This window comes from Lutjanus erythropterus, chromosome 12 (genome assembly GCF_056507025.1).
Source record: "Lutjanus erythropterus isolate fLutEry1 chromosome 12, fLutEry1.hap2, whole genome shotgun sequence".
Taxonomy (NCBI): Eukaryota; Metazoa; Chordata; class Actinopteri; order Lutjaniformes; family Lutjanidae; genus Lutjanus; species Lutjanus erythropterus.
In genome coordinates, this window is record NC_139328.1 from 24,597,679 (window position 1) to 24,618,518 (window position 20,840).

General features: G+C 39.9%; 1 protein-coding gene across 2 annotated transcripts in view; it reads right to left on the minus strand.

Annotated features, from left to right (window-relative positions):
- Positions 1–2,266: 2,266 nt before the first annotated feature.
- Positions 2,267–20,840, minus strand: part of LOC146318049 (enhancer of polycomb homolog 1-like) — a 37,328-nt gene continuing 18,754 nt past the window's right edge. For both annotated transcript variants that reach the window (XM_084731458.1, XM_084731457.1), the window contains 12 exons: positions 17,553–17,698; positions 17,132–17,338; positions 15,489–15,637; positions 15,013–15,160; positions 14,587–14,751; positions 14,180–14,269; positions 13,634–13,782; positions 12,012–12,454; positions 8,139–8,260; positions 7,879–8,017; positions 5,816–6,194; positions 2,267–3,914 (listed from right to left, as the gene is read on the minus strand). In XM_084731458.1, coding sequence (XP_084587584.1) covers positions 3,842–3,914; positions 5,816–6,194; positions 7,879–8,017; positions 8,139–8,260; positions 12,012–12,454; positions 13,634–13,782; positions 14,180–14,269; positions 14,587–14,751; positions 15,013–15,160; positions 15,489–15,637; positions 17,132–17,338; positions 17,553–17,698 — 2,210 coding nt within the window. In that variant the 3' untranslated portion in view covers positions 2,267–3,841. The remainder of the gene's footprint in view (positions 3,915–5,815; positions 6,195–7,878; positions 8,018–8,138; positions 8,261–12,011; positions 12,455–13,633; positions 13,783–14,179; positions 14,270–14,586; positions 14,752–15,012; positions 15,161–15,488; positions 15,638–17,131; positions 17,339–17,552; positions 17,699–20,840) is intronic.

A 20,840-nucleotide genomic window follows, 5' to 3' on the forward strand; every position in this document is an offset into this window, starting at 1 on the left:
TTTTTCTAAACAGCTTCTAAAGTTCTTTTGCCTGTAGGTCAAGTCGCTGAATAAAAGGGATAGATGTGGGCGCCAGGCACAAAGGTAGGAACTAATACACGACACATATTGTAGACCTTTGCAACAGCTGACTGAACAAAGTGAGGGGAACAGAATCACATTGTCGCTTAGGAGCCTTCTTTTATGAATACTCTCACTCACAATGAGCATTTTTCATGGTTTTGTGTAAAGATCATAAGTAGTACTTTTGGAAAAACTTCTTCTTTGTCCCATGTTTTTGTACTGAATACATTTTAATAACTTGTTAACACAGTGCTCATATGGTTGAAACACTAGCAGGCTGATGAAGGACCCTGTCTGAAATATATATATACACTTGAAATCATTTTTTCTATACATTACTGAAATTTTTTCAGTTGCTTTACAAAGCTCAAGCACCCACACACTTTGCCAAGTGGATTTCTTTGCATATATTTTCATAAATGACTGACGTAAACCTATTAATCTCATAGCTACCAACCTACTTCCTATTGCAGGACATACAGTTTCTCGCCCCCAACATGTATAGATGCAACAGATGTTTTAGGAGAGATGTACTCTATTAACAAACTCTTCAGATTGAGATTTCAGTTTGACTTAATTTCCATGGGAACAAGGTTTAGAATGTGTTTGTGACAGGCAGAGTTGGCTTCAGTCCAAAGACCAAAGAGAGTTGTCGCCCTTGAAAGTGAAAACCATTATTTCGGGTGTTTTTGTAGAAAATGGTCATTTAGACTTTGTTCTCTTTGTGTTGTTATTGTGGTTATTTTATTTGGGTTATATTGTATAAATGCAGATAGTTTTAAGACTTTTCTAGTTTGAATCATTGGAAGAATTAATTAAAATTTAATGGGACTGTAAAGCAACAATAAACTATACAACTGTGACAGGATCATACTTTTTTCCTTCTGTGTCAAGCCATTCGCACTAAAGTGGGCAGAAGTGAGCTGCTGGGCTGAGAGAGCCACGTTTCAGGTCCATCAAAAAAACAAAAAACAAACAGAAATTGGGAACAACAGTCTATCCGTCTAATGCCACAATTCAGTACAACATAGTTCTCATTCATTTCAGCCACTACATTCTAACATGTATGTGTTCAGAAGAAAAACTCCTTTTCCTTTTTTATGGACATGAAGTCAATGAAACTTCTCAAGAAAAGAAAAATTTTAAGCTTTCATTAGGGTAAAGTTACTTTGAGATAGCCCTGTTGTATTCTAGTTTTTATTTATTGTAGTCATTTTTGTATTTTGTTTTGTTCTCGGTCAACTTGAGACGAAGAGGAGAAGATGTGAAAATTTGTCCTGTTTCATTATAGGAGGGAAAATTTTATTTTTATTTCCAATATGAAATGTCTACATTTTAGGGGGGGGGGGGGGGCCACATCTTCTAATGAAAGATGTGGCTCCAGAGGTTCTCAAACTTTTTACCCCATTTGAGAAGATGCTGTGTTGTCTTGAAGCATTTTTTTTATTACAAGGTTTGATCACTGATTGCCTATGAAGACTTGATTATCTTTAAACAGCTACCCACTCAAGGAACCCAGTTGGTCCCCATATCACATCTTGAAATCCACTTATCTAGACATGTCACATCTATGTAAATTTTATTTGTCTTCAAGAACAGAAATTAACCTAACACACTGGTGGAATGCCTCTGATTTTAGAGATTCACTGATTACATTTTTTGCCATTTGATAATGTGGATACTGACCCATTTAAAATGAAACTCAAATACAAAGGGATCTGTACAGAATGAAACCCTCGACATTGAACATGATGACATCTTGGACTACAGATCACAGGAGCTGACTAATACAAAAGTAACCAGCCACCTCCACAGTTGGAGACTTTCAAATGATGAATGTTGGTTCGCTGCCAAAGTGGCTGGCAGACGCTCATTCATGTCCTTACCTGAATTTAGACACACATGAAACAACTAAAACAAAAATAGATCACAGCATTGTGGGTAGCTGGCTGGAAGCCAAAGGGACTAAAAGGGATTTTTCCACCACCAACCACAGGCCAGAGGAGGCTAAAACTTTGGCTGGTATCCCAAAAGACACAGTACTACACAGCATTAAAAGTTCACGACAGATTAAACAAAGACAAAAAACGAGACAGGCTGGTCAAAACACATAATGCCCTGGATTTTTATTTCATTTTGTGACATTTCAAGAGGATTCTTAGTCTTTCCCGTGTGTAAATGTGTGTGTGTGTGTGTGTGTGTGTGTGTGTGTGTGTGTGTGTGTGTGTGTGTGTGTGTGTGTGTTTGTATGTGTGTGTGGAGGAAGGGACTACAAAAACAAAACAATAACTCATGAATCAACTGGGCCATTGGAATGGGCATTGGGATTGTGGTACAGACAAAGAAAAACTACAAGTAGCCTTGTTCAGTACCAAACTCTTCACAGAAGAGAGCGAATTTTTTTTTTCTTTTTTTAAAGTTTTTTTTAAATTTTTTTCCCAAATGAAGGCACCCGATAACTTGTGGTTCATGGCCTTGCAGCCTTCTGGAGTTTTTAAAAGTAGAGAAAACTGTCTTTTCAATTGATACATGTTTTCTTCCTTATTATGTAGAAGCTGGAATGATAATAAATGTCAGTTACTGCATCTTTTTTTTTTTTACTCCCTTAGTTTTTCTTTTTTTAAGATCAACAAGTAACAAAAGAATGAAGTCTTCTGTGAGGAAAAATTAAAATAAAAAAGTGGGAGATACAAAAATATTTATTTTAAAAAATGAGAGGTGAGGGATTATCTTTTTAGAGAACAAAAAGTAAATAAGGTCAACTGGTGCAAACCAGAGACCAAAATCATACAAAAGCAGCATCAATCAATTAAAAAACAAATTATATAGTGCTTAGATAAGTCAGAAGCAGCAAAGTCTTCTGGGAAAGAGTCTTCATCCCCATTGTTTTGTTACTTGTCTCAGGAATAATATATGTATGGAAGAGCTGTGTGGAAACTGATTAACCCACTGACAAACTGATGCCTACAACAAACAAATTCACACCTGTCGTCTTCTTCTACTGCCCTGCGCCTGAATCTGTATGAATGCATGTCTCCATGGATTCAACATGACACATGGGAACATCATGGAAGAACGCCCCACAAAAATGAGCGAGCCCCCGGCCATGTTCACAACATCCAAAAAAATACAGAGTTTTTTTTTTTTTTAAATCTAGCTAAACATTGACTACAGCACGGGGAACCGGTGAGGGGTACAGTGTATAAAAAAAAAGAAAAAAAGGGGTTTAAAAAAACAAAAACAAAACATGAACGGAAAAAAAAAACCTTTGTAAACACGGCACAATAAATAGATCAAACAGCAGGTTCCGCACCATGCATGTGATGACATACATTTTTCTGTGGTACAACTTTCACACCTCATACTCGCACCAGTTGCAGTTTGTCGTTTTCTCTTTTTAATTTTGATTTTTTTTTTTAATATCTCGAGTGCAAAACATCACAAATGAACAATTCTGTATTCAAGTAATGTTATATACAAGAACAGGGGGTGGGGAGGGGGGTATTACAAATATGCAGTACTGTACATATAATTGCCATATTAAGAATTTACAGACGATCTCTTATTAACAGTAACAAATAGGGAAATGGGGGGAGAGAAAAAAAAATTGTACGAGACGAGCATTGCAATTAAGTCCCAAAACAGTTACCATGGAAACCCAGCCTTGCCGTGCTCATTCCGCCACCACTTTGCTTTCACGACTAACCAACGATGCATAGCACCTAAAAAAAACACAACAACAAAGGAGTCACGCTTCCCCCGTGCTGCGTACGGGAGGCTACGTAACCTCCATGGCCATTGTGTTCTCTGATAGACTGTTCAGTGCTGGCTTGTCTTGTTCGTGATTCTCCCTGCAGACACAAGAAGACAAAAGATGGTAAGAAGCTCAGCTAGACTAGCATTTAAGACCACTAATTTCATGTAATAGCGTCCACTGCACTGAAACTTCTGAAACTAAACACTTTAACACACAATCTTGGGTGTATATAACCTGAACTTCTGCAACTACTGCAATATTTTGGGGGTTCCAGTGTAGCCAGCAGAAACCCAAATAATGGATATACGGATCAAGGTTTTGTCTCCTGTGTGTGGGTCATTGGTTAAAGTCTGATTAGCAACTTAAGACATAAGAGTCAAGCTGGAGTTGAGAAATGACGTCTATGACCGGATTATCTGACGTATGTACGCAGATAAATTTAAAAAAACAAGTAAACTAAAATTATAGCCAATATGTTCCAAGTTTGCATTTCAGTCAGTAGATTCTGCCTCTTTTGCTCTCCACATGGACTGCTGACCTGCATGGGGACCAAAGCCTGCTCAAAAATGATTGGTCTATACTACTCTGACTAAAAACATGCAGAATTGGTAGGCAAGGGACAATATTTTGGTCTCTTAAACATTCTGGTTTGCATTTGTTGTCTATGTCTAGATATCTGTAGATTCTATGTTATTAAAAAGGTGGGACTTACTTGCACTGAGTTAAATCAAACTCAGAAGGAATGGTAACTGTGATCACATACTGCAAGCTCGCTCATGTTCTAAATGTTGTTGTATGTGTCCATGCTAAGTAAATACAATAGAATAAGCTGATAGCTAATAGGCTAAATTTATGATATTTTCCCTTGAACATTTTGGCTGTGTGTAGTTCTCCAGATGTTCTGCTGACAGTCCCTGAAAGTACCTGGCACGCGCACTTATATTTAGCACTACTGAAATTTTGTCTGGCCTGGGTTTATATCTGCGATTCCATCCACTCCATCAAGTTGACCGTTTCATGTCATGCCAGATGAATCAGTGGTATCTTTGAAAAAGCTATACTGAATCAAGAAAAGTGCTCTATAAATAAACATTATTATCCAATGAGCGCAACAGGCAAGGACTAATGAATAGCCAATCAGTGCCACGGGCAGGACTAATGACGTTGTCAAACTGTATGCTGGAAACAAGGAGAGATAAAACAATTGCTACTGCTATATTCCTAAATAGATGCTGCTGTCGAGGCTGTTCTTAATTAAAAGTACCAATTACCTTGAAATCTGAACAGCATCAATCTATAATGCCATTAGATTCAGGAGGATACACTGGTGTCTTGTGAAAATCTGATCCCCTTACCACGCGGAAATCAGTTCGAGTGAAGGCAATGTCAGGCTGAAGACAGAAACTGAGCAACAAGTTGACAATTCTGTCTGATAAAGCAACCGAAATTTTGTTTGACGAATTTGTCCTTAACGCAGGCAAAGAACAACGGAAATGAGGGCAGAACCCAATACTTATTTTACATATTCTTTCAGTTACTGTAGTGGAAAAGTGCTTTAATTGTCACTTGCTTTACTTTCTTCTACAGATATGGCTAAGAAAAGACACTTTAAATGGGGCCCTGTGAAACCAGTATTTCAATAGTTGCATTTAACTGAAGCCCCTCGTCTCCACAACTCATAAATCTAAGAACACTGATAGAGAGTAAACTGGCTTTCAGTTTAAACACAATAGGTTCAAGTTTTCATAATATAATCAAAGGCTGAAAATCTCATTTAAACAGCCTTTGCAATTTTTGCTTTTCTACACACTTAAGGCGGGCCACTCTCCCGCTGTTTTTTTTACAAGCACTTGTTCTACCACTTAAGATGATATTGACTAGTTTCATGGAAATAAACAGAGGGCTTTTGTGATTTTATTTATTTAACACATCTGGCTCACTTGGTCTTATTTAACCCTTAAATGTCCTCACACTGTTTTCATATTTTTTTCTCACCTGGGCACAATGTCCAGTGGTGAGGCCGAGGTCGCAGTGACCTTGGGTTTCTGACAGTTGGCGGTGGCAGCGGCTGCATGGGCGAGCTTTAAGGCGGATGTTGACATGGTGGCGCTCAGCGTCCGGGGGGCGTGGGCACGCTTGCCAGTGGGAACACCCAGACGGAGGCTGTTGTTGTTGTTTCCCAGCAGGACCTGAGTGGTGGCGGTAGTGGTAGTGGTGTTGGCGGGGTGGGCGGTGCCGTTGTTGTTACTGGTCGCAGAGGTGGAGCTGGTGGTGCACGGGTGGAGCAAGGCGGGTGTTGGGGTGGTGGTGGGAGGAGCCGGGGCGGCGGGGGAAGGGGACACTGTGCTCGAGAGGTGCAAGCCCTTGTAGACACCTGAGGGGTGAAAAGAGGCCGGGCAGTGGTGGGGAAGGGGGACGAGGGGTGGTGGTGTTGGGGATGGAGTTGGGATTTGGAGATGAAGGTTTTAATTATCAACTGATTTTTTAGGGAGAGAGCCTGTTAAATTATAGTACATGGTATTCAGTGCTTCAAGTTTCACAAATAATTACTTGTTCAAGGACATAAAAAAAAAAACTTTTGGCTTAAAGTGTGCTTGGCAATCCTTTAGAATAAATGGAAATGTATGGAGGATTTAAGCAGTGTTTCCAAAAAGGGGTACAAGCACCCCTTGGGGCCCTTTGCAGTACTGCAGGGGGTAATAAATAAATAAGCATAATGTAGTAAGTTCAATAAAAAAGGTTAGGTTGTAATGTGAGGCATTTTGTCCTTTCCACACTTGAGGGTCATTAGTTTTATAGTTTATTTTTAGTTTATTTTCAGAGCAACCGAGAACTGCTGAAAACTGTCAACTGCCATAAAAGCTAACAGAGAAAAAAGCAACAAAATAAACTGTGTTCACTGTGAGCAGAAATTCAGTTCAGTATTAAATGACGGATGAAAATAAAGAAAATGGATTTGTGCTTGAAACGCATCATTAGTATAGCTGAAAACAGAACAAAAAATGACGTCAGTATCCGTAAAGTAGGTTTTAACCAGCAGACACTGATGGTGCAGCGCTGTACCCTATCTCTCGATATATCGAGCTGGTCAGGGAATATTTGGCTGAATAAATGTTTCAAAGGGGGTACATGACTGGAAAAAAAGTTTAAGAACCACTGATTTAAAGGCTGCAATGTCACAAGCACAATACACGTCTTAAGTTTAAAACTTTGACGATGTGCATAGTAATAAATATGTACTGCCACACAGAAGGTCATTTATGAGCTGGATTTATTTCTTTTCACCAGAATCACAAAGAGAGTGAGTATTATGAATTCTTTCCTAATGGTTATCTGACATAGTTTCAGTAGTTTTATCTGGAAAGGACAGATCCTTGGTGCACCGTTTTTATCTGCAGAATAATCTCAAATGGAAATTCCATTTTGTCACTTTTCTCAGTTATCTGCTAAATCCTGCCGCCTGAAATGGCATCTGTGTTGGGGTTTTAGTGCGGCAGGTTTTGTTCGGTCTGCTTTGTGCCGTTATCTGCTCTTTCAGTGCACTCCATTATGGGTTTTAGGACTGTAATTACTTTACCCTTATTGTTTGCTTTGTCTGTTCAGTGTCACTGTATTGCAGCACTTTGGTGAAGTGCACTTACTTTGAATTAGAATTGCTTTTGGTTTCTGTAACTTTGTGGCTGCTTATTTTTCAACATAAATTATATTTTGGGAGGTACAAATAATTGCAACTTAGGACAAGCACCGACAGTAATGAACCATTCCCAGTGTTGTTTGTGGTGAATAATCACGACGGTCATCAAAGAAACAATGCAGTCAATAACAAAGACCAATGGTCACATTATTCAATAAAACAAGGATTATTACTCAAGCTATTACTATGATGGACAATTGCATCTTTACATGTGGAGTTCACAGGAGGGTCACACTCAGGCCAAGATGAGAACCAAAAACATTTTGTTGTCTTTAAAGAAAGTGCCTTCTTGTAATCAACTGCCTCTTTTTCAAAGCTTAGGTCCACTGACAAAGCCTACCAGTCCTACCGGTGACTGTCATACCTGAGGGGGAGAGGACGCCATTGACTCCGCCTCCCAGGGCTAGCTCCTCCTTGGTTTTCAGAGCCAGCAGTTGATCGGCGGTAACTAGGGCCGAGGCAGCGAACTGAGCGCTGGCCTGGTCCAATGTATTCGTCAGGCCCTGTCAGGGAAGAGGAACACTGTTAAAATCACTTATAAATCATAAAAATAAGGGGGAAAAAAGAAGAAATCAGGCCAGTTTGAGTTTGGTTTGACAAGCTGGAGAAACTGTGGATACTAACGTGTGTGCTGTTTGCAGTGGCGGTGCTGTTGGCTTGCTGTTGCAGCTGGACCTGCTCCAGCTGCTGTTTCTGCATCAGGGCCAGCTGCTCCTGATGCTGCTGGTACTGTTCGGCTGTGAAAGCTGAGAGAGATGAGGGTTTGTTACAAATCTGAAAATAGATTCATACCATCATACGCAGACACATACAAGCACACAAAATGTATCTCTTTAAACCACTGCTGAGTTGTAATAGCAGAACCAATGCAAGTGTGGAAGTGTGTTGAGAGAAACCACTTTCTCAGATGTGTTTAGTTTGAATAAACCAAACACATTGCTCTAACATGTGGATTCATTTATTGTCAAAGAACTCTTCTGCAGAGAAACATGACCTAGTGGTGGTGAGGAGGGTTGTGAAGGATGCACTGAGCAAATCGGACAGACTAATCACACTGTTGTCTGTCTATGTGCGCATGTGGCATGTAACGGTTGTGTATGACTTGACGTGGCCCCTCAATGCAGTGCAGCTATTTTAGCCTCTCATCGTTCAAATGCTCGACCACACCTGCTGTAGCACTTTTTCAATTTGGCAAACCAGTGGCATCAGCTCCACATGAAATCTTGGGAAGCTCAACTTCATGATCAAATCTCTTTACGAGCACATGAGGTTGTTCAAAGCCTCTTTTCCTTTCACCCTTGGTGGTATCCCATTGTTTGGTTTCAATTTATTTGTGGTGAATAAAAACACATGTCATTATGCAACCAAGTAAACCGTTTCACAGACTTTCCTGCCTTTGGTTTGCAACACTGCAAAACTCTTGGTGGTTCTATGGCTGTATGGCTGTCTGTAAACCATAGAGCAATACCATGGAAAGACTAGCAGGAATACTACAACCAAGTTCTTCAGTAGTGAGGTAAGTTTTTTTAGCTCAGCAGAACCTGAGAGCTCAAACTGTCCCCTTAACATTAGATGAGAGGCACTAGAGGCTGTATATTTGCTGACAGATCGTAAGTCAGTATCATCAAGCCTGTGGTCTGCAAATGAGAATAAATGAGTGCATCGCGTCTGGTCGTAACATGACAAGACACGGTGCTTCATTATCTTAACCATAATTCACATGGTGACTGACAACGTTTTAAGGTGCAACAAACAGGTATTTTAATGATCAATTTATATGCCAATTATTTTCCTGATTAATCTATTTAGAACTGGAATGAATAAACAATTAAGAATTGATTTAAGTGATTCGCAACTAATTTCATGAATCAGAACAGAAAAAAGTCTGATAGCAGCTTCTTAAATGTGAATATTGTCTGTTTTCTTTAGTCCTTTATGGTAGTAAACTAAATATTTTTGAGTTGTGGGCAAAACAAGTGATTTGAGGACGTCATCTTGGGCTTTGGGAAACACTGATTGACATTTTTCACTACTTTTACATTTTATAGACCAAACAACTAATTGTTTATTCGAGAAAGCAATCGAGATTTATTGACAATGATAATTATTGTTAGTTGCCATCCTAAATCAATTAATCCTTTAGGCTATAAAATGTAAAAAGAAAAAAACGTGAAAACTGCTCATCACAATTTCCCAGAATGCAAAGTGGCATCTTCAAATTGCTTCTTTTGTCCAACCAACAGTCCCACAACCAAAGACTGCTGCTTTTCCTCAATGCTTTTGATAGTACACGAACAAACACTCACATTTAAGAAGCTGGAACCAGTATTTTTCTTTTTCTTTTTTTTTTTTTTTTTTGATATTTTCGCTTGACAACTGACAGAAAATGAATCAATTATCTATGACTCATATTCATTCTATTGTCAAATCAATCAATCAATTGTTGCAGCTCTTGTACACTTACATGCACTTCAATAAACAGGTTACTTCAGTAGGCTTTTGTGGTTACAAAATTCAGAAATATCATACTGGCTATGGAAAAAAACAGTTTACTGAGCTGCAAATAAACATTTGTTTGGCAGTAATCAGGTCACTCCAATGAACACAATCTCAAATTTTCTACAACAACATGGATTCTCGAGTGCGTATTCACCCATGCTCTCATCTGCATCCCACTTATTTACCCTGTAAATAACATGTTCAAGTCTTTCTTTATTGGCTTCCTATTGATTATGAAGTTCTATTCCCACATTTCAAGGCATTACATGGCCTTGTGCGTCAGTGCAATATTGATTCTCTTATTCCCTGTGAGCCTTTCAGTTCTCTACTTCAGAGGATCCAGCAAACCTCATCACTCATTTGAAAGTCACAGCTTGTACTCTGCCACTGCCTCCATCTGGAACAGCCGTCATGCTTATTTCATGCAATCTGACACCGTCTCATTTAATCAAAACACTGCACATTAATTACAGCCTACCTTTGCGGCTGCTCTCTGCAGACTTAATGCGCCTGTGCACAGTGACTACAGTAGTGGTTTGATTTACTGAAAAATCTCTTCTTTACTCTGTGTCCTACGGTTTCTTCATTGTACTTATCAAACAAATCATTTTTTCAAGATGAAATCAACAGGCAGTTATTTTTCATGCAAATCAAAACATACAGACTCCTGTAAACTGCTTGTAGTAACAACCGCCTAACTGCCCTCACAGTAATACCATGAAGAACCTGTGGCATTTGGTTTGTATTCAACGCCCCACGCTTCTGTGTCTACACACCCAACAAATCCTGTGCATCTCATGAATTTATTTATCAAACCCCGTCTTAATTGACACCTTGTGGACTAGGGGGCATGGGAAGTAACGCGGGGTGAATGTCAAGCAACAGCTGTAACTGATGAACAACAAAAAAACCTGCTCACAATGGAGCTGGAGGACAGGACGGACACTGGCCCTGCAGTTAAAGGGCGAGTCCACAAAGTGTTTTTGAGACCGTTATATCATTTCATAGCTGCCCATTGGTACATGTTGTATTCAAATCCAAATATTCTTTTTTTTCAAAGTACGTATGTTTTAGTGCCAAAATGACATTTTTTTCAAACCCTTTTATAAACTTTACCCGCATGTGACATGACATAGGTTTCTGCCATTACACTCCTAGGCTGAAGCAGGGAAATGGAGGGCATCTGTAACCTGCGTCACAGCCAACACTGTGGGCATTTACATTTGAAAACCCTGGGAAAAAATGCAGAAGTAGTCCCCCTTTAAACCACTCCCAAAAAGACAAACAATGATGAATAACTGCCAATTACCTCTCTGAACTAGCATGTCTCACCGTCAGTTCAGCCAAAACACATTTGTCTACTTACTCAAAGTACTATCTTATCACAGTTTTTGTTTTGAGTGCCCAGGTTTTGACATCTCTCGCACAATCAGGAGGATGTAGAACAGAACAGAGAGCAGCCTTGCCATGATAAACCACAAACCTTGCAATCATTTTTCATTCTGACTACTTCTTACAAGAAAAACAATGCATGTGAAAATTAATGATGCAGATTAACTGGGACGCAGTTTCTGGGAAAAGACACACTGCTGAAGACTTTTTCCAAATGTCATTGTTCAGTTGTTCTCTGCAAAAATACAGTTTTTATTCGCCTCCATTCTAAAGGTGTAACAGCAGAAACTGCAGTGGTGATATCTCGACACCTGAGCAAAAGAAACCAAAACTGTTCTCAAAGCTTAATACCAACAGGGCTGAGGACTTAATTTATTTATTTTTTGACAAATTAGGAAACCCTCCCTTCAAAACAAGGTAAAAGGTAGAGCACAAGCGGTGCCAGTTGTGTATGCAAGGCTTGTTTCCAATAAAACATGTAACTAAATAGGTCACTCATCAAATCAAAGATGGTGGTCTCCATCCCCAAGCTGCCATGAGTGAAAAGTAAAAATAATCGTGCCTCCCAAAATGCATTGTGTGTTTGAAGGAAGCCAATCCACTTACCAGCAACGGGTGCGGGTGCAGGGACAACCCTTGCCGGGCGTTGAGAGCCATAGGGCTGTCCCCCAGCTGTGGAGGCCGAGTTTGGCCGCTTCAGGCCACGACTCAACTTCCTGAATAGTGGGTGGGCATTGTCCAGCTCGTGTAGTGGTAGTGTCCGTGGTCTAAAGTGCCTCCATCGGCACGACTTAATATTCAACAGTATCTGACTGAGGTCTGTGGATGAGGGGGAGGAAAGGGAGGAGTTGAAAGAGGAGGAACTTCTGTCTGAGGTATTTGTTTCTGAGGTACTGGCAAACTTGTCGGCGGCCGGCGAGCGTGAAGTACTTGTAGGAGGAGGAGGGGGAGGAGGAGGAGGGGAGGGGGGAAGAGGCAGGTCGAGCATTTCTGGATCCAGTCCGTGGAAAATGTTGTCATAGTCCGTGTACGCCCTGTCCAGCAACACCCTGTGAGAGAGAAGGTAGCGGAACCTGTCAATACAGGTGGATAACACTTTCTGACAGTTTCTTCTGAGGTTGATGGTCAAAGCTGCCTCCTTACAATTACTGATAGAAGTATTTAAAAGGGACCACTGTGTAGGATTTAGTGGCATCTCACAGCTTTTCATATATGCCTGCAGGAGAAAGTGGCGGTGAGAAAAACAAAAGACCCTCACTATAGCTTTAGAAACATGGTGGTGCAACATGGCAACCTTTGTGGAGGAGGACCTATGCTCTCTGTAGATAAAAAGGGCTCATTCTAAGTGACAAAAATACAAGGATTGTTGTCTACTTTCACTAAATCCCCATAAATCTTAAACACTGGACTTTAAAGAGTAAGAGTAAATGAGAAAAAATCAGCAGCCCTTTCTTTTTGGCAAAGAAAAGTTAGCAGCTAAACTATTAGTCATCATTGCCTATGAGATTTAGGGCATTTTCACACTTGGTCCCTTTCAGCCCTCCAAATGAACTCAGGGTGATTAGTCAGCATTTTTTTTTGCATATGAGAACACTCTGAAGTGAATTTAAACTCAGACCTCCTTTGAAGGTAGTCAGGGTATGATTCGCTTCAGGGTCCACACTGCCGTTTGCTTAATCTGTGTATCATGAACATAAAGCACCCCTGGTTTACTCTGCCATTGTATTTTAGCCATCTACGCTTGAGATAAACACGTTTTTGCATGGAGACACTTGAAAAAACAAATAGATGGAACCATGGTCACTGGTAGAATTAAGACTTAAGGATGTAGAGTAGTTTGGTCCTAGTAAGAAACCACTGCACAGAAACACTGAGGTTTTCATCCAATTTCGGGTTCATATGTAAGCGAATGGCTTTGTAAAAACTCACAGCAGTGCTGTGCAAAAGTAAAAACAAACAAAAAACAACAAAAACAATACATCCAAAGTACTTTACCACATGTGATAAGACAAGAAAAGTTAGGGTCCTCTCCCATAAGACACATGCACCTTTCACGATGAACTGGACTGGTCAACTTTAAGAGGACTTTGGTTTGTTTGAAAAGGACTATATGTGAAAGTTAAAGGTATAAATTTAATCACTGAATCGCTTAGTCAAGTATGTGACCTAAAAAGAGAGAGAGAGAGAGAAAAAAAAATGCAAATCTACGAAACAGGAATATAACTAACCTGCCGCCTCGTCCCACGCGTCGTCTAGCCATGCCAAGGCAGCGCCGTGGCACGGTGAGTGTGGTGAGACTGTAGCGAAAGCGAGCTTCTGCCAAGCCATCCTCCCAGGGTCCACACCACGGCCAGCTACCCACACGATCCTGATGAGCCTGGAAGCAGACAGGATGCTCATCGTCACCCATATTATTCTTATCATCTGACTTTTGCAAACTACTGTATAGAGTGTGAACTAAAGGACTATATTTTTTACTGTCTTCATCACTACTGCTGGACAAAGAGTTTCTAGGCAACTCATCTACATTAATTTAGCTATGCTACATTATAATATAATGAAACTTATCTAAAACCTTTCACAGAATGTCATAATAACAACAAAATCCCACTGTGATTAAATGTTCCTTTTCTAGTCAGTGCTTGTAAAGCGCATTTAAAAGCATCTTCAACTACGACTCGGACATAATGTCTGCTTAAACCAATCACCATATAAAAATAAAGCTTCAACATGCTTTGTTTCTAAATTAACTGTTTGATGATGACTGTACTTACAGCGTAGTACTGGCAGCCTGCCTTCCTGCGAAAGGCATAGGCACCATCTGGGTCGTTCTCCTCCTCTGCTTCTGATGAGCCTGAGTGCAGCTGTGAACACAGAGGTGAGAGGTCAGTGTGAGGTCACTGGAGGAGCAGAACTTACGAGACTGAAGCCAGAAGTTCTGGTTTATATACATTATTTTTTCTTATCATTTCAGCAGGCAGGACATAATAGCTGTTGTCACTTTGCTGAAAGCATCACTTGAGAATCATGTTTACTTAACACAAAAAACTAAGAATTAATGTTATGCCAAGAATTCATTTGAAAAAACATCTATAGATGACTGACACTTTCTGAGATGAACGGCCATGATTGATCTGCATAGTGCATATGGCATTGCATGAATGACTGCTTCTGCAAGTACCTGGGAGAAGGGCTCGTCATCCGAGCTGGGGAAGTCGTACTGGTTGAGGTCCTTGGCATTGAAGACGACAGGACCTGCGTGGTGGGGGGCGCCCGATGAGAGAGGTAACACCTTCTGCTTCTTCTCATATTTCCTCTTCTGCCGGGGGACTTCCGTCTTCTCAGGCTTAAGTGGAAAGAAGGGAGATAAGTCATGAGATGTTTGAGCACCTTACAATAAACCTTTAGAGACTGCAGACTGTGGGAAACATAATATTGCACACAGCTCTCTTAAGATATTCTTACCATTACAATTTCCAAAATGCTGACTGACAATGTGACCCTGTTCATTATGCACATAAATAACATTCATTTTCTGAGTGTAAATCTTTAACATTAAATATGTAATCAGACATTTAAAGAAAAACTTTTCACACTTTAGTCTCACCTTGGACTTATAGTCCTTGAGGTCCATGTGGTCCTGGTGTCGATACTGGTTGGTGAGGGGGACCAGGGGAATGATCTGCGGCCTCACCAACGCCCGCTCAGCCAACACCTCTGCCATCACCTCACCACCAAAGTCTGACATGACATTTCTGGAAAAGGAGAGAGGAAAAGGATTCATCCAAACAGCTCAGACTAATCAACTGACAGAAAACATTTCATTTGGTGTACTGATATTCCTCCTCAAACTAAATCGATAAATTCATTTGGAAACTGTGCTAAATAGCATAGTACCCCACAAATTGGTAAAAAGTCACTTTAAATGTTCTTTTATCTCAGTTATAAACTCTGAGTATTCACCCACGTTTTTCATTTTTAACATCACCCTGCTGCCTTCACCCTGCCAGCCTGCTGTCTCACAGCTTTTCATTTTATTTCTGTACTAATGCATTATGTTTGTAGCCCTGGAGGCAGGCTTACCTCTTCTCAAAGATCTCCAGTGTGAGATGCAGCAGCTCTCTCTTGCTCTTCTCCCTTCTCTTGATCATTTCCAGGATGGTGACGGCTCGGCTGAGATCCCTGCGTAGCTTCAGCATCTTCTCATAGGACGCCTCGTCATTCTTACGGTTCTGAGTGTTGAAGAAAAAAATGTGAGCAACACAACAAGAAACACATCATATAAACTATAATGACTGGATGGAAACATGAAGTTAACAGAACAACTATCAAATAATTTAACCTGTTGCACCGTTGTCAGTTATATTAAGAATTGCAATTTTATTAGATGTTGTGGCTATCAAAAAAATCAACATCTGGCAGCTTTTTGACTAATATTTTTGAGTTGCTTGGATGAAAGTTGACAGGTTACTAAGATCATTAAGTCACACCAGGACTAAATTCTTCAAATGACCACTTGGTGGCATACGGTACAACCTTCACAAGAGTGGTGAGAGGAAAAGCAATTTAATGGTGTCTGACTTGGTTCACCAAAGTAGTGTCGCTAATTTAAGACAATAACCCACTAGAGTGAGCAAAAGCAATATCATTGTATTTCAAAGGCGTGCCATATTTCTCAGACTATCTGGTCATTTTTGGGTTTGGAAGGTTCTTTCATTTGACTTTTAACAAAACATAACAGGACGGGCTTGGGTTAAGTTGTCAAAACTATTGATACTTCAATATTTTTTGATAACGTGTTGAAAATGATCTGTTCATTGTTTAAACAAAAGTAGCACAGCTATTAATAAAAGATATCTAGGTGCTCGTTCAAGATTTTAGCTCAGTCTTTATTGTCCACCCTGAAAATTGTCTCACAACAAAACCAGACAGAGTTCAATGACTTCTTCTTGTACCAGAACTGTGTGCAGTTTAATAAACAAAAAAGAAAATCCAATTTTGCATGCCCAAGATGTTCTTTTGTCCATTTTATTTAAGAGGTATTGCATTTCTACACTGGTATTGTATCAGACTTGAAAATTCAGGTGTTGTGACAACTCTATTATGTTCAAACAGTCATGGACATTGAAAATGTACACAACTAAACACACAAACATCTCTGATTGGGGACTGAAGTCCTTTTCTAAATGAACAATAAGTCACTGCACCTTTAATCGTCATTTTACAGAAAAACTAGGAAAAAAGCTAAAAATAGAACAATTTAAAATTTCAAAGTAGACTAAACCTCATGTCACCCTTCATTCTGTCGGAGCAGATGACATTAGTAAAAGCTGTACCAACTGTCTGACACAAAGCTATGTGCAGAGACAATTTACTCTCTGCATTCTTCTTTTGCCAACCTGTCAAAGTCAGGTCCTGACAATCTACATCACAGGTGACACATGTAGAGTGCTTACAATTCGTCAAACCAGATCAAGTTAATCTGGCCGAGGTTCACAATAGAGTGAACAAATTGAAATGTAATGACTGTGTGAAAATTATTCCATGCAAGGAGGAAGTTTGTCTAACATGACAAAGTAATTCCTTCAACAAGGCATACATATCCCCTGTTGGAGTTGGACTTGTCTCGAGCACACTACCAGCCCAAGGATAGACCTGGTATGAGCTGCAGAGATCACAGCCACATACAATCTGCCAATAAAACACTGATTGCAAAGACTACCAACCTTTCTGGTTTGCATCTTCTCAGTGCGCCGTCGAAAGGCCACATAGGGGTCACTGGTGCTGGAGCCATCCCGTTTCTCCTGCTTGACGGTGGGGATGAGAGAGTTGGCCTTGCTGTTTTTCCTCTTGCGGCTCCAGTAGTCAAAGACCTCCTTGATGAGCTCGTCATCCTCCTTCAGCAGCAGTTTGGCCTCCGGAAGGCTCACCAACTAAGAAATAGACACAGGAGTTACATCTTAATAAATAAGATGCTTTTACACAGCAGTGAGGTAATAAATCTGCTATGACAGGCTTTAATGCACAGGCATGATTTAATGAAGGCGTCTCAGTTTTTCAGAAACTCATTGTGTATTGGTGTGTAAGGTGTTTCATATGCCTCTCTTTTCAGCTGGCTGTGTTTTGGTGGCAAATGGAGACACCAACCTGCTGTCCACTGCCTTTCTCCAGCCGGTCAATCATCTCCTCAAACTGCAGGAAGCTGATCTCCATCTTCTTTTTCAGCTTGTTGACAAACGCATCATCATCCGAGTCCAGGTCGTAGTCGGGCTGCTCTGTGTCCAAGCTGAAAGCTGCAGGGAGGTCAAGAAAAGGAAACAGACTTTAAACATTGGATAGGTTGAGATACCAGGAAAACAATTTCAAACTCCCTTGTTTCTAAATTTTGTTGGTGTTCATGTCCTCTTTTGTAATACCCATATTTAGATAAACATTCAGTGCAGTAGCCATCATGTTGTGAACTTCATTTTAAGTTGGTATGGTGGTATGGTGTTTCACTCATTCGTAACCAGTGACACTGACATATGGGGGCAGTCTACATAGTACAGGCCACATGAATCCATTCAAATGTTGGTAATAATAAAGATAAAACTAGGCAGAAGGAAAGACATTCACATTTTGGAATTTATTTCACTCTCTACTTCAAAGTAGTAAGAACCTGCCTTCTCTACTCGAGTCCCCAGTGTGAGTGCAAGAAGTCAAAATTCAGCTTAACTGGTCTCATTGAATGATGTTTTCCAAAGGGACAAGCTATACTTTCAGTCATTACCAGTTTTCAACCTAGTTCACCTTATGCTACTGCTGACCAGTCATTTTGAAATACTGGATGAAGACTCTTTGAAATCTAACTTTTAGTTACTGGTGGAGGTCAGCAAAGCAAACCAAAACTCTCTTTTGACTGTCAGATTGTGTAACAGGAAATGATCATGCGCAAAACACATCAAATCACAATCATGATTATACAAAACAAATTCAAGGCATAGGCTACATGAATCCTCTATGGACAACATGAGCAGGCAGGTTGTGTTTATCGTCAAGCAGAGTTCAAAATTAACTTTTTTGCTCACTGGTCAAAGGGCTACTGAACATTAAAATTTTACCAGCCACTTCATAGATTACCTTTGTTCGTTTGGCTGGTGACTGAAGCAAATCTACCAGCGTCTTGCATATATTAACCAGGATTAACACTGTGCCTACCACAGAGGAAAGGTTATCACCTACACAGCCACCCATATTTAGATTTCATCAGTTGATGATTATGTATTTTAATGAAAAGGATTTCAGCACTGATATGTAGCTAATCTATCACTAGGCAGATTACAGATACTGATTGATCTGCTCTACTAATGCACACAATGTCACACTGTGACAAACTTGTCTGCTGCAAGAAAAAAAAAAAAAAAAAGAGATGGGCCTTTCAGCAAACACACAGGGACAGCAAAAGGAAACGGATCTGATCAAAACACAGCAGTTACAGTGACAGAAACTGAGGATTCAGCCACTGCTTTACTATATTGCTGAAAAAGATGCAAACCAGAGCAATGAAGCAGTGAGAGAAAGGAGAGGTTTTTGTTTAAAACGACATAACCAGTCATGTTACCAAAGACCATGTAAACACAAACACACTATGCAGGCTGATGCTCAAGAAAGAATTTGACCAAGTCACCCAGCACACTGTAAGACCTGCCAAAAACAGAGTGCAATTCTACCCTCAAATATCTAAATTCATATAAACCCATTGTAGTTCCTTTTGCAGAAAAATATAATATTCAGTAACTGCACAGGACTAATGGCCCACAGTTAAGAGGAATAAGTCTTGTAGGAGAACAGCCCACCTAGCATCTGTTGGTTCCCAAGGTTAGGGACATGCTGGATGATTATCACACATAATTACAGCAGATTTACACTTTTACACAACTGAAAGCATAAGGACCGACTAGAACTCACACAATAGAATATCTGGCTGTTTTGGGACATTTGGTCAACATCCAACCCAGAAAACCAAAGACTGCCCCGACACTTTAATGGAGTCTGCATTTTTGCATATATGAAAGATAAATAACACACACCGAGTATTTCAGCAGGTCAAAGACACATCAGTATCATTTTAGTTGAAGCATAAAATGGGACTATATGCCCTTCACTAATGGTCTAGTGTGAGCATATTTCTGACTACAGAGACAGGGAAATATTAAAAGCAATCCACTCATTTTGGTTTAGCTTTGTAAGTCTTCTAGTTTGTCTCAAGCCTCAGTAACCACTCAGGCAGTCATGTCAAACCATGTCAGGCTAATTCAAATCCACACATTTCCTTTCTGATTCTCAACAACTCCCCAAAACTCTAAGCAACAACCACTGCCACAACTGCTGAAATTAAATTAACCTGCATGCTCAGCACATGCACTGTACTTCCAATTAGAGAGCAACCAAAGTACCGACCAAAGTAGTTGCTGCTCCATCTTTAAAACGAAAACCCGAGCCAACATTTAATTAAAGCAAATCACTTTCATATTGAGCTGCCGTCAAGGCAAGTGAGTACGACAGACGGGATATATGGTTATTGATGGGACTAAAACAGCAGGCTCACCAGGGAATTTATATAAGATTTTGACAAGTTTTCCCATTTTAAATTTCAATGACCTTTTGCAGAGACTTGTTTCTTTACTGGATTTCCAGATTTTTGATTTTCAGCGTCAACCTCCAACTGTGTAAAATGGCAGTTAACATACAGCTGCATAAAGTGCCTACTCATAACAGACAAACTAAAGTTGCAAAAATTGTTTAATCAATTAATGGTCAACAATTAACCTAAATTAAACTCTTGCAATTAAACATTTTAATTCATTTTTAAAGAAAAACCTCAAAATTCTCAGATTTCAGCTTCTAAAATTAAATATTTTCAGGTTTCTACAGTACAGGCACTAAACCTTCCAGACCTGAATTTTTCTCTACGTTTCAGACTGTCTAGACCTCAGTGGAAACCCTGAAATTAGTCCGATAGCAATTTGACAGAACCGAACATTTGTTATTTCAGCTTTCAACTGATAACAGTGTCTCTGTTTAGGGTACAGCAAATTGCTTTCCTCTGAGAAACAATCATGGCTTCACACCACTTGTGAAACAGACATGGTTACCGCACTAAGCAATCAAACAAACTCATTTTCTTTGATATCATTACTGAATTAGGCAATCTCACAAACTCATTTACTTTGACAAACATTTGACAACTCAGTAAAAGCTCCTAACACACGTGCTTGATGGTATTAAACGGAGGAATTGGGAGTCAACACTTTTACTACCTTAGGGCTCTTGAGTCACTGACTGGATGCAACATTTTATAAGCCTTTACACAACCAATTTAACTGAGTGTCTATAGCCAGGAAACATCCTGATCACTTGTTTTATTTTAAATGCCACATGTCGTCATTTCGGGTC